The 14,295-nt window shown below is 43.7% G+C and overlaps 1 protein-coding gene and 2 non-coding genes across 3 annotated transcripts; 1 reads left to right on the top strand and 2 right to left on the bottom strand.

Moving 5' to 3' along the window:
* Positions 1-1,239: 1,239 nt before the first annotated feature.
* Positions 1,240-10,282, top strand: LOC135542716 (SLAIN motif-containing protein 1-like). The gene is given in 10 exon segments (XM_064969854.1): positions 1,240-1,839; positions 2,693-2,826; positions 4,964-5,032; positions 5,035-5,094; positions 5,536-5,631; positions 6,393-6,542; positions 6,996-7,370; positions 8,225-8,377; positions 8,579-8,867; positions 8,979-10,282. Coding segments are annotated over 10 exon segments (1,818 nt in total). The 5' UTR covers positions 1,240-1,423; the 3' UTR covers positions 9,055-10,282.
* A 1,870-nt stretch (positions 10,283-12,152) lies between these two features.
* trnae-uuc (transfer RNA glutamic acid (anticodon UUC)) lies at positions 12,153-12,224 on the bottom strand. Its single transcript has one exon. It is a non-coding gene; the product is annotated as a tRNA-Glu (tRNA).
* A 1,853-nt stretch (positions 12,225-14,077) lies between these two features.
* trnae-uuc (transfer RNA glutamic acid (anticodon UUC)) lies at positions 14,078-14,149 on the bottom strand. Its single transcript has one exon. It is a non-coding gene; the product is annotated as a tRNA-Glu (tRNA).
* Between the last annotated feature and the right edge of the window lie 146 nt (positions 14,150-14,295).

Here is a 14,295-nt window from a genome sequence, read left to right as displayed (position 1 = left end):
TTAGCTGCTCAGATAGCTGATGTTTGAAGTTGGTGAGGGAGATAAAGGTCTCCAACTTCAGCGATTTTTGCAATTCGTTCCAGTCACAGGCAGCAGAGTACTGGAACGAAAGGCGGCCGAATGAGGTGTTGGCTTTAGGGATGATCAGTGAGATACACCTGCTGGAGCGCGAGCTACGGATGGGTGTTGCCATCGTGACCAGTGAACTGAGATAAGGCGGAGCTTTACCTAGCATGGCCTTGTAGACGACCTGGAGCCAGTGGGTCTTGCGACGAATATGTAGCGAGGGCCAGCCGACTAGAGCATACAAGTCGCAGTGGTGGGTAGTATAAGGTGCTTTAGTGACAAAACGGATGGCACTGTGATAAACTGCATCCAGTTTGCTGAGAAGAGTGTTGGAAGCAATTTTGTAGATGACATCGCCGAAGTCGAGGATCGGTAGGATAGTCAGTTTTACTAGGGTAAGCTTGGCAGCGTGAGTGAAGGAGGCTTTGTTACGGAATAGAAAGCCGACTCTTGATTTGATTTTCGATTGGAGATGTTTGATATGGGTCTGGAAGGAGAGTTTGCAGTCTAGCCAGACACCTAGGTACTTATAGGTGTCCACATATTCAATTTATATTTCGTGCCTTCAGAACTTTCACTCCTGCGTTCAATTGGACAAAGTCACCACAGTACCATCATTTGCCGTCTCAATTTACACCACAGGAGGGCGATAAATGCGCATAAAATGCCCTGGTTTAACCAGGGGAGTGTTCAAGATGCATGGGCGCTCTGAGCATGCGGTTGTAGAATATGTACAGTGGCTGGTGAAATTATTATTCAATACAATAGATTCTTATGTGTATATCAATGAAGTCAACTATGTATGCTTGTAGATAAAATATGAATGGTTTAGCCAATATCTTGTGTTATCAAAAGGTAGGCTATGATCAAATAATATATTTTCACTTCGGACGTAATCTCTCATTCTCTGTTTTAATAAATATATTTGAAACAAAAATGTTGCATCTTCTTTGGGCACATTTTCACAGAGCACCGTGGCCGTCTGCTCCTTCTTTACGGACAAAGACAATGTGTTGTGCATTGTCTTTGTGGTCAAACAAATAATTGTCACTTATCAATGTGACAACTGTGAAGTTTGAGGAGAGAACGCTTGCACACACCTGTCCTGAAATCACTAATTAGGCCAACAGTTCCCGCGGTGGATTCAGCACTTTGGGGGTGGAGACAGTCTGGAGCACGCCACCATCCCTTATTGGGTGACATCTGAAAGCTCTAGTCCTGATGGGCACTAGAGCAAGCGAGATACAACCCATACCCAAATCACAGTGTGGGCAACGGGTGAGCTGAGACTTGAGTGTAGCTTACCCCGTCCACCATTTAATAAAAAATATATCGGGTATTTGTACTTTTCCATCCAATGGATGCAGCAGTGATGAATCCCCAGATAATGACGGATGTCAACGGCAACAGCAATGCCGCGAACGCCGAACTGGAGGTGAAAAAGCTCCAAGAGCTGGTTCGGAAATTGGAGCGGCAAAATGAGCAATTGAGGACGCGGGCGAACGGCTGCACTGGAAACCCCCACATTCTACCTCCCTCCCCGGCCTACATGGCCGGGAGCTACTGCATACCGAGCCCGTTACCGACGCTACTGTGCCAGTCTTCCTTGGAGTCATTTTTCCCGTTGGACGAACCGTTCGAATATTTACATTCGCATTATGTTGATACTGCTCTCGAGACGGAGGCTGACTATATGGAACGTACGGTTCTGGATGAGGTGGACATTCTGGACCTAGATGCTCTATTCTCTATTGAAGACTCTGAAGCTACCTGGTAACTATTTCACAATATCCAATGGTTTGTATAATGTAGTTGACAGGTGGCAAATTTAATCTGACAGATTTATTTGGAGCTTGCAGTCCTTATTTGCATATGACAATTGATCTGTCATATACGATGGTGATGCAGTGTTCTGTTTATTTTATAGGATATGTGACTGTTACTCTGGTATGGAATATAATGATGTACCTGCAAATGAGACTCAAATCCTAGTAGGAATGATATACGACAACAAAGCCACACCTTCGGGGCAAATTGGACAGAAATATGGAGCTGACACTTGTTCCAATATCATTCGATTTTTTTTTTAGCAAACACAAAACATCGATGTGTTGCAGTTATCATAGTCAACGGTTATGATTGAGCAGACGGCCACTGTGCTCTGTGAAAATGTGCCTGTTGAAATGGAGGCTCGACCGCATCAGTCTGAGACATGTCGACTTGGGGGTGGACGACTGGACACAAGAAGTGCTATAATTTTAGTGGTATAACGTATGCATAAGAATACCCGCTGAGTCACACGTATAATGTCACCTTTTATCAATCTTTATTATGTCAAATCCATTATAGTGCCCAAAACCAATTTTGAATTGCAGTCAGAATTGGCTGCTCCACACTATGCGCCACGGTTTGCACTTGTTGGCTACAATCAATATGATTCTATTCTCAGGTCCTAATTGAGGTTGTGGCTTGATGTACATTTTTGGGATCATAGTAAAACTGGAAAATGTATCCTTGATCTGAAACCAGGCTTCCCTGTAGGCCCATAAGGGTTGATATGGGACTATAGGGCAGTAAAATCCTCTTCATTCCTCCTATTCTGGCTCTCATCCTGTCTTCCCTGCAGGCTGTATGTGTCAGCCAAGGCCCGGCTGTGGGGGCAGAGCCCTGTTACCCCCCTCCAGTGGAGCAGACAGGTCCTGGACAGCCCCAGAACAGAGGTGGAGTCGGCCCGCTCACTGTGCCTCAGGTTGGACCAAGGTATGAGGAGGGGTGGAAACTAGGGACCGAAAAGGGTGGATAGATGGATGGCTATATAATAGACCATAGGTTTCTATCAACCTGACAAAACGTTTAGTTTTCAAAGACTTCCTTTCAACAGATGGTTATGATTCTACTTTACTGTGTGTGTGGGTACATGGAGGTGAGGGGGAGGCACTGTGATGCCTTGAGCTCAGTGTGAAACAGGTCCTCAAGTCTCAGGATTATGTAACCAGCCAACTCCAGACTATTTTGGACTCTGAGCTAAAAGTACAGCACCTTGCCAGACAGTCACTAGTCACACACAGCACCAGCTACATTAAACTACACACAGTGCTGGTATCATTAAACTACGCACAACACGACCGGCGCCATTAAACTACGCACGGTGGTCACGCACAAGAGGAGTCACTCCTGAAAAGACAGCTGTATACCAACCTACAGACCCACACATTCGCACCGTGGTTATGACAGTGAGGACATTAATTTCACCTGGTTAGGTGATGGAGATCACATTCTAATTCACAGCATCTACCTGAAGAAGGGTTGCAGTAGAGAGGTGACCGGGTCAAATGAGAGGCCCCGAAGTGAAGGTGTGAGTGGCCAACTCTGGGAATTTAGCGGTAACGTCAGGGTTAATGCCTCTACTCCTGAGACATTTTATGGTGTCTAATGACCACTGAGAGTGGACCTTGGGTTCATGTCTGAGAGGAAGCTGTGGTGTGAAACAGTGAATAGATGTGACGTCTCCCACGGTCTTCGCTGAAGGTAATGTATTAATACTGCTCTAGTCCTCTAAGCTCTTAATGAGAGGTGAAGCACTGGCCGCAACTGTCTGTGTGTGTGCGTCACTTTCAACAACTTAGAGTAAACACACGTCAGCTTAATTTGCATTTCTTTTTACTATTATATATTTGAAATGTATCAAATGTTTTGATATGGTTTTGCATATTAGATCCTGTTTAACTTGGCCTTCAAATTATATACTTGTCATGCAACAGCTTATCGTTGCATCAGTGAAGCTGCCATTTTTTTATTTTTTATTTATTTAACCAGGCAAGTCAGTTACGAACAATTCTTATTTCCAATGACAGCCGAGGAACAGTGGGTGAGCTGCCTTGTTCAGGGGCAGAACGACAGATTTTTATCTTGTCAGCTCTGGGATTCGATCTAGCAACCTTTCGGTTACTAGTCCAACGCTCTAAACACTAGGCTACCTGCCGCCATTTCATCAGTGAACTACAGGAAACCGCCAAAATAAAGGGAACAACAACATAAAGTGTAATACTTATAAAATGTACTTTTATCCCTCATACTAGTGTTTCCTTTATTTTGTCAGTTACCTGTATTTTACTACAATATATTGCTGTAAGGATCGACTAGAAGCCTGTATATTAATTCCACAGTAGCTGTAACTGCAGGAAAAGCCTTCCACTGCTTTCACACTTGACCTACTATCTGCCTGTTGCTACGTTCACAGGGCCTCCCTCGGCAACCAGAGGGGTAACCATGGTTACCGTGTTTACATGAAAGGCACCTCGCCTCGATGCTGCTAAGTGGTTTATATTCTCAGTGACAGGTATAACATAACCCCACTCTATCTGGTGCAGGGATATATGCAGCGCTGTGTTGAGCAGCTCACAGTCGAACCACCACACAGAGAGAGAGATTATTCGCTTTCTCAGCTCTGTAACATTTATTAATCATTCTCCTCTCTCTTTGTTCTTTTGATCCACCACATCTCCTCTAGATAGATTTCTGTAAATATGCTAAGAGGGTATTCATTCCTGTAGGTCTCCTCTATGAATATATTTCAGAAGGTGTGTGTGGTCGCTGCTCCGTCCCTGGTCCTGGCCCGTGCTGAATGGGTGTGTTGAGCAGTGTGTGTGTGAGGTTGTGAATGCAGCTTTGTCTCCTGGGCATTGGACAGCAGATGTGTTCCCTGGCTGCTACTGAATAGTGGTTCTGTGACTGTCACAGCAATGTGACGCGCTGGGTGTGAGGTAAACAACCGCTTCACCCTGCTGACCTCTGTTCCTTGTGAGGGGCCCGGAAAGCACTGACAGCTGTGTGTGTTTTGGGGGTGGTCCGATAGAGTATGACATTGCCTTTTCCCCTCCCTCCCTCCCATGCGTAGTCCATAGGTGGCGGGGGTTCTTCTCCAGCCACTCTTCCCCTGCCCTCCCCCTGAGACGTGTAGCTGGAGTGTCCCCCTCAGTGCCTCGTTCTCCAGGTCCTGCCCCACACCTCCGCCCGCTGACAGACCTGGTAAATACGCACACAGATTACTATGTGACATGGGTACAGACTGCCATAATGTTACCATAATATTACCATATGACATTAGTTGAACTAGAGGTTTTTCAACCTTGCAACCTGATCAGGAGAAACTCTTATTGACCCTATTGAGCAGGAATCGTCTGCGCCCTATTGAGCAGAATCAGGGCCATATTGAGCAGAAAAATCCTGGGCCGCGTTGAGCAGAAACTCAACACTCCTGATCAGTTCACCAGGCGAGGAAAACCCCTGGTTCTTAGACATGAGGGTTACTCCATCCATGATTACTTCTTAAACATGGTATTTCACAATTGAAAAAAAAATACCACGGTCACTTCATTGGAATAGTTTAAAAAAATTCTCCATTTAAAACAACTCTCCATGATTCTCTCTCTCCTCCTTTCTTCCTCCCTTTCTTTCTCCCTCCATCAGCCTCATTCTCCTCACCCCTCCATCCTCTCCTCCACCTGTCCCTGACTCCTGTAGGGAAGGCTGAGAGAATTCCCACATTCCTCCCAGCCAATCGCAGTAAGCCTCGCTCGCTCCCCCGCTGGCTCACGTTGTCTCAGTCTCTATGTCATGTCAAGGTTTGCGTCTCAATAGTCTGTTTGAAAGAGCTTCCTCTCCTTGTCTCCTCTCCTTCGTTCCTGCTGATGTTAGACATATGGACTGGTGAAATACCTTAAGTTTCACCTACTGGCTGTCTTGTCACATCAGAATAGAGGTGGACACAAGAAGAGAGGAGAGGAAGCTGTTATAGGCTATTGAGAAGCCCCCAAGGTCATCATTTGTCACGGCAAGAGAAGGAGTGTTTCAGTGTGTGTTCAGTTTCTGCTACTTCAGGTGTTTGCCATGTGAAGTTCAACATAGTGCGATGGTGAGGGGACAGACTTGAGTGGAATAGTCCCTTTGGTGAAGGAAGTGCCACATGTCACACAGCTAGGACGAGCCTGTGGGATCTGTTTGGCGGCCATAATGGAAAATGGCCATGGAGGCTTGGAGTGGCCACAAACACAATATGCCCTTTTCTAGCTTTGTCTGTGATTTGTGGTGCTTCTGGTGCTTCTATCACCAAAGGCACAATTCCATGACGTGGCCTCCCTACTAACAGTGACTTGGCAATGTTTCTTAAAGGAAGAGTGATGTTTTTTTGCTGCCAGTGTGCCTCTATCTAAACTAATCTTGCTTTTCATCTGGTCAGTTTTCTTTGTGTTCATTGTTAATGTAAAATTTCTGCAATGTAATTTGTCTGTGATCTGACCTCTGAACTGTGTTGTTTTGTGCTGAAGGCCGCAGCCTCCGGCGGTTCCTCCTCAGCCCCCAGTCTTCCATGGACAGTGAGCTCAGTGCCTCAGAGCTGGAGGATGACTCCATCACGCAGGGATACAAACTGCAGGACCTTGTTGACGTCCAGGTCATGGCTCGTCTGCAGGAGGACAGTGAGTCCCTCACCCTTTATTAAAAACTCTTGTCGTCACACAGTTATGACTATATATTGTTTTACATAGTAAGAGGTGAGTTTTCCCCCCTTTCTATGTAAAAGTGTGGAAAATGCTTTATAAATCAGAACTATTAGTATTATTTATTAACTATTGAATAGGTGACCTGAAAGGATTAACTCTGGGCCCCAAGATTACAAATATGGCCCAGAGTTGTTACTGGTCAGTTCAAGTGGTCTTGGATTCCTGGCCATATTCTTGCCCTTTATTGTTCCTCTCTGTCCTTATCTTCCTCTGTCCTTCTCTCCCTTCTAACACTGTAACATGTGATACAAGACCTCAGGCTTCATCCAGGCTTTATTAACCTTAACCTCAGGCGCAGAAGGTGACGACTGATTGTGTGTGCGTGCGTGTTTGTGTGTTTGCGCTTGCCCGTATTTCCCCCTCCTTCAGGTCTTCGTCAGGACTACGCCACCACCCCCACCTCGATCAGCCGCCGCAGCGCCAGCTTCTCCTTCCTCTCCCTTCAGCACAACGGCGAGGCTGACCTGGAGGAGGAAGAGGATGAGGAAGAGTACGGGCAGCTACCTCCTCCCCAGCCCCGTCTGACCCGTGTGGGAGCCACCCTGCAACGCGGCCTCTCCCACTCCCACACCTTCTCCAGCATACGGGACTGGAGGAGGAGCACAACCAGCCTCTCCAGCCCCTCCAGCCCTCAGTACCCCAATGGAGGATTCTCCTATCAGCCCCCACCCCCACCTCAGGCCCTGGCCAGCCCCACACTCAGTACCTACACACCCGAACAACAGGGCTTCAGGCCTGGATCAGGTGAGCAGGCCTGGCCCATGCAGGTACTTGGGTTGCGTTCATTAGAGAAAATGGGAGATTTTTTTTTGGGGGGGGGGGGTAGTTGCACTGGACTCCTCCATTTTGTATGTATGTGTGTGTGCTTCTGTTCGGTGTCTATTGGACTCAACCCTGGCCCTCTGTTTAAATGTATGAAATCTCACACTTTCTAATAAGAATTCTTGCTCTGCAAGACTCTCTTCTAATAATGTTCGTGTTTTCTGTGTATTTATGTTCGCTATATATTTTGGGGATCACATTTGGAATGCAGATATGAGTACATTTTTCAAACAAGCCTTGTCTTCTTGATGGAACATTTGCATAACAACAAAGTACAACATTAGTAGGGCTACAAAATAATTGACACACGACATGATGGCCCTCTTATGAAAGTTATACTAATCTATTTCTAGTTTTGTTTTCAACTTGTCATTGTTTATGTTAATGGAGGAAGAGGTCATTTTAAGGTCACCCACTCATTAGTTATTACCGTAGGTACTTCCCTAGCCTGTTGACTGTACTGGCAGACTACCAGGGATGTGCTCACTGTAAGCCTCTTGAGACACTGACTGTTCCGTAAGCTCTTGGAGGCTATTCTGTTTCTGTTCTGGGAGCTGAACCGGAGAGGGACACTGAATAGAGGGTAGTGAGATTACAGGAGATGTTTCTCTTTGGGGCCTCAACACTGGTGTTCTTCAAGAGAGACTAGTGAGTGGCACGTAATTCCTCTTGAAGAGGGCTCGATGTGGAATCTGAAATGATAAAGTCTTAGTCATCTAGATCTGTGGCCTTGAATTCATACAGGAATATTGTGTGTGTGTGTACATTCTATTTAGATAAGCTGCGGAGGAGCATGCCCAACCTGTTCAGGGCTCCCAGTGTGCCTAGTCCACTGAGCCCAGCCAATCACATCGGCTCTCCTTCCACCCTTCGGAACAGTCTGAGCTTTGACTCGTCCAATGGGTTGGCCAGCAGGCTACAGTCCTCCAGTGAGATACCGTCTTCTACTTTGTTTTAGCTCTGACCATACACATACTATTAAACTGCAGGGCTTGATTGACTTTCCAGAATACATCAAATTGAAAATGATCATTCTAACTAGGTAGTCCATACATTATACAGTACATCTGAGGAAACATGAATATTATATTAATCTGTATATGATCTATTGTCAACCCTCTCCCCACTAGTCCCTTCACCCGGTCAATTGCAGAACAGAGTCCAGAGTGTGGGGAACTTCCAGTCGTTGTCACGGCAACCCCTCAAAGCCACAGCCTACGTCAGCCCCACTGTGAAAGGGCCAGTTACCATGCCGACCTCCACCAGTCTGCAGTCCCTGAGCGGCATCCCCCTCCCCAGTAAACCAGCCGTGGGGGTTGGGGGCACTCCTACGCCCGCCCGGAGCAGTCTGCCCCGCCCCGCCTCCTTTATTGGGACCAGCTCCACACATCGAAGCAAGATCGCCCAACCCACACGCAGGTAGGCTACTATAGGACACTAGGGGAGCGCCAACAAGCTCAAAACTAGGTTCTTGTTGTCTGGGATCATAATTTCCTATTTTTCATCTCAATCTGATCTTCTTTTCCCCAGTTTATTGACGCCTCCTAAGAGCTTGTCCAGCCTGAGTGCCCTACGAGACGGGAGCTGGAGAGATGGCTGCTACTGAGAGAGGGATGAATGGAGAGATGAGATTCAGAGAAGAAGAGCTGGCAATGTAGATAGACCCTGCTGGTTGGGGTCACTCACTGCCACACAAAGTCTTCTTGGGGAATTGAGAAGGCAGGTCAACCAAACTATAGGGAATAACAACCTTGTGTAGAACGCCCTCATGATTGGGTATGTGAGGTGTGGTCAACACTCAAAGTCAAACATGCATTCTCCACCTGTCCAATTTGGTCTGTGCCAAGGGGAATCCCTCTGTTGATATTTTTATGCACTAACAAGTTTTAACCACTATGGTTACATTAACATACAGTGCCTTGCGAAAGTATTCGGCCCCCTTGAACTTTGCAACCTTTTGCCACATTTCAGGCTTCAAACATAACGATATACAACTGTATTTTTTGTGAAGAATCAACAACAAGTGGGACACAATCATGAAGTGGAACAACATTTATTGGATATTTCAAACTTTTTTAACAAATCAAAAACTGAAAAATTGGGCGTGCAAAATTATTCAGCCCCTTTACTTTCAGTGCAGCAAACTCTCTCCAGAAGTTCAGTGAGGATCTCTGAATGATCCAATATTGACCTAAATGACTAATGATGATAAATACAATCCACCTGTGTGTAATCAAGTCTCCGTATAAATGCACCTGCACTGTGATAGTCTCAGAGGTCCGTTAAAAGCGCAGAGAGCATCATGAAGAACAAGGAACACACCAGGCAGGTCCGAGATACTGTTGTGAAGAAGTTTAAAGCCGGATTTGGATACAAAAAGATTTCCCAAGCTTTAAACATCCCAAGGAGCAGTGTGCAAGCGATAATATTGAAATGGAAGGAGTATCAGACCACTGCAAATCTACCAAGACCTGGCCATCCCTCTAAACTTTCAGCTCATACAAGGAGAAGACTGATCAGAGATGCAGCCAAGAGGCCCATGATCACTCTGGATGAACTGCAGAGATCTACAGCTGAGGTGGGATACTCTGTTCATAGGACAACAATCAGTCGTATATTGCACAAATCTGGCCTTTATGGAAGAGTGGCAAGAAGAAAGCCATTTCTTAAAGATATCCATAAAAAGTGTTGTTTAAAGTTTGCCACAAGCCACCTGGGAGACACACCAAACATGTGGAAGAAGGTGCTCTGGTCAGATGAAACCAAAATTGAACTTTTTGGCAACAATGCAAAACGTTATGTTTGGCGTAAAAGCAACACAGCTCATCACCCTGACCACACCATCTCCACTGTCAAACATGGTGGTGGCATCATCATGGTTTGGGCCTGCTTTTCTTCAGCAGGGACAGGGAAGATGGTTAAAATTGATGGGAAGATGGATGGAGCCAAATACAGGACCATTCTGGAAGAAAACCTGATGGAGTCTGCAAAAGACCTGAGACTGGGACGGAGATTTGTCTTCCAACAAGACAATGATCCAAAACATAAAGCAAAATCTACAATGGAATGGTTCAAAAATAAACATATCCAGGTGTTAGAATGGCCAAGTCAAAGTCCAGACCTGAATCCAATCGAGAATCTGTGGAAAGAACTGTAAACTGCTGTTCACAAATGCTCTCCATCCAACCTCACTGAGCTCGAGCTGTTTTGCAAGGAGGAATGGGAAAAAATTTCAGTCTCTCGATGTGCAAAACTGATAGAGACATACCCCAAGTGACTTACAGCTGTAATCGCAGCAAAAGGTGGCGCTACAAAGTATTAACTTAAGGGGGCTGAATAATTTTGCACGCCCAATTTTTCAGTTTTTGATTTGTTAAAAAAGTTTGAAATATCCAATAAATGTCGTTCCACTTCATGATTGTGTCCCACTTGTTGTTGATTCTTCACAAAAAAATACAGTTTTATATCTTTATGTTTGAAGCCTGAAATGTGGCAAAAGGTCGCAAAGTTCAAGGGGGCCGAATACTTTCGCAAGGCACTGTACTAAAGAAAGAGCTGCCACTTTATGCTAATTAAGCCACATAATTAGTTTTTTACTTTGGAATTCTGATTAATGAAAGGTGTATTTTCTCTTAATGGAGAACACCAAATATGCTGCTAAAAAAAAGTCTAAATCACTCCCTATTGTCTGGGTGGGTGTATTTGGTCTAATTTTTACATGGCAAGGTATATTTAAAATAAATCTTTTATGATTAGTGTAGAGACTAAAGTTAACTTTCAGTGTGCTTTGTTGGGATGCTGATTGTATTGATGCAATATTCTTCATGATTTATTTAAAAATTTTATGTGAAGCATATTAACCAAATTTAAAGCTAACGTCTGAATCTGTTTACAAAATGTCTCACCAAGACAGGGAAATGACTTCAAGTTGCGTTTTGGACACTTTTTAAACTATAACGATTCACTGGTATATCTATGAAATATTTGTAATTGTTGCACTGATTGTACAAGTGTGAATTGAAATGTAATTGATTTTGTTCCTTTTTATTTGTGATATTGCACTTATGGTTAATTATAATTTTGTTGATGAAGAGCACAGGGTAGATGTTTTGTTTTTTGAGATGAAGGATTACTTTTTAAAGATCACTTACATTGAATTCTCTGTCTGTTTAATATTTTTTTCACTAGTTCAAAAAAAGCAGGTTAGTCTTCATGGCACACCTCACCATCTCTTTCTCCAAAACATTTTTTGACTGTATTTAATTGAATGAGTGTAGTTGTTTTAAAAACTAAAATTAAAGATTTTCAAATTATAAAAAAAGTTATTTGGACCTGATATTCAATTCTGTCTCGAGTTAGTAGGCTACTGGTTATTTTCACATGTGAAGTTCTTACAGTTTCGCTATATATGTCAGATTCCGTATCAAATTACATGTAACGCTTTCTGTTTTAAGCCTATCCCAACCCTTACCTTAACACCGTTAATGCCTAACCTCAAAAATTCGAAGTTAATGTCTAAGCACTTAAACGTCAAATTTCTAAGTGTAAGGTGTTTGAGTAACGTGACTAGAGTAGCCTACATCGGATAGAGTATTCTATTTTGTCAGTTCTCAATATTTTAACAGGCAAAGCCACAGGCAGGCATATACCTGTATCTGTAGGCGGACTGTGCATAACATGTTCAAAGTTTTAATAAAAATGTCGTTCCCATACCGGGAGTCGAACCCGGGCCGCCTGGGTGAAAACCAGGAATCCTAACCGCTAGACCATATGGGAGGTTGGAAAACGTAGTAGCAATTTAACAGTCAAATCCATATTGGTACTGTAGAGTGATATTTCCGAACCCTTGAGGGCCCCAACAGTACACTTATAGTTCATTATAGCCTTGGACAAACAGGGTTTGGTGATTAATCCGGGGTTACAATGTACTGTTGGGGGTATTCGAGAAGTGATGTAAAGTACTTAAGTAAAAATACTTTAAAGCACTACTTAAGTAGTATTTGGGGGTATCTGTACTTTACTATTTATATTTTTGATAACTAACTTTTACTTCACTGCATTCCTAAATAAAATAATGTACGTTCTACTCCATACATTTTCCCTGACACCCAAAAGTACTCGAACTCGTTACATTTTGAATGCTAAGCAGGACAGGACAAATGTCCAATTCACGCACTTAAAGAGAAAATCCCTGGTCATCCCTACTGCATCTGACCTGGCAGACTCACGAAACACAAATGCTTTGTTTGTAGTGATGGGACGTTCGCGAACGAGTCGGCTCTATGAGCCGGCTCTTGTAGGGGAACGTTGGGAGCCGGCTCGCATATCAGAAGAGCCAAATATATTTATAAAAACATTTTTTTTTTTAAGATATGAAAAATCAAAATATTTAAATGAATATAATTAACTAATTCAAATAACAAAAAAGGAAATAAAATAATATAGCTCTAAACGCTCAAGCGCACACACATTCGTTTTGACTGTCTGCTCAGACCAATAGCCTCAACTGTTGTTCCTGTCAATCAGACACACAGTGTCAACCAATAAACCAATGCGTGAGGGAGGGCCGAACCAACTAACTCACAGTCACACACTTAGCAGCTGAGGAGAGATGAAGAGCTGTAAAATGAGTCGGAAGCATAGTAGCATTTGGTGCATTTTAATAATGTAGACAATGTTAGAGCACAGTGTCGGTTCTACGCACAACCTACGCCGGCATATGCGAACTGTGAAGCTAGCTGTAGCGGAGCTTCGAGAAACTAGCGGGCCTGCTAGAGATTGTGGTGGAGCCAGAACGCCCACACGCGGAGCTGTATCCACTCAGTCAAGTAGGCCTACTCCGCGACCCACAGCTACGCAGGCTTCTATGGACCTGTTTATCCCAAAGTAGCAAACAATGCCAACTATGTTGCAAAACAAGGCCACATTGATATTGCATTGGCTAAAATGTTTGCCACAGATTTCCAGCCATTTTCGATCATGGAGGACAGAGGTTTTAGAAATTAGAGCTATAGTCTAAATCCAATGTACACAATTCCAAGCAGGAAAACCCTTTCAAAACGTATTAACTCACTTATTCCACAACTTTACGAGAGCACACAGGCTTCAGTGCGGGAAAGAGTCCAAAAAGCTACTGAAGTTTGCCTTACCACTGTCAAAGGTAACCACTTTTTACATGTCGGTTACATGTCACTTCATTGAGGATTTGAAGATACCCATGACTTACTAAAGTAATGTCAGGGAGACTGCATAGAGAGAGCATAGTGGCCACATCCGTTCCCTCTGAGAGGGTCTTCTTGAAAACGGGACAAATAATTACTGAGAGAAGAAACCGTATCAGGCCCTCGAAAGTGGGGCAACTTTGATACTTAAGTATATTTGAGTAATTAGACTTACTTTTTGATACTTAAGTACATTTAAAACCAAATACTTTCAGACTTTTAATCAAGTAGTATTTTAGTGGGTGACTTTCACTTTTACTTGAGCCATTTTCTATAAGGTATCTTTACTTTTACTCAAGTATGAAAATCGGGTACTTTTTCCACCAATGTGTTCGAGGAGCAGGGTTATTAATAAGAAACACAACTATAGAGAACATAATGTTCAATGATTTTAAAATAAAACAATTGTTCCCATACCGGGAGTCGAACCCGGGCCGCCTGGGTGAAAACCAGGAATCCTAACCGCTAGACCATATGGGAGGTCTTGAAAAATAAAAGGACTATAGACTATTTGTTCCGTCTACTCGGAACAGACGACATATCTTTACTTAATTTTGTTATTCGATACATTCTTCTCATATTCTTTATAATAAACTGCGATTAAAACGATTGTGTTGTCAAAATAA

Source organism: Oncorhynchus masou, chromosome 6 (genome assembly GCF_036934945.1).
Source record: "Oncorhynchus masou masou isolate Uvic2021 chromosome 6, UVic_Omas_1.1, whole genome shotgun sequence".
NCBI classification, from domain to species: domain Eukaryota; kingdom Metazoa; phylum Chordata; class Actinopteri; order Salmoniformes; family Salmonidae; genus Oncorhynchus; species Oncorhynchus masou.
Note: the sequence above shows the minus strand (reverse complement) of the source record. Positions and strands in the feature narration are given on the sequence as shown.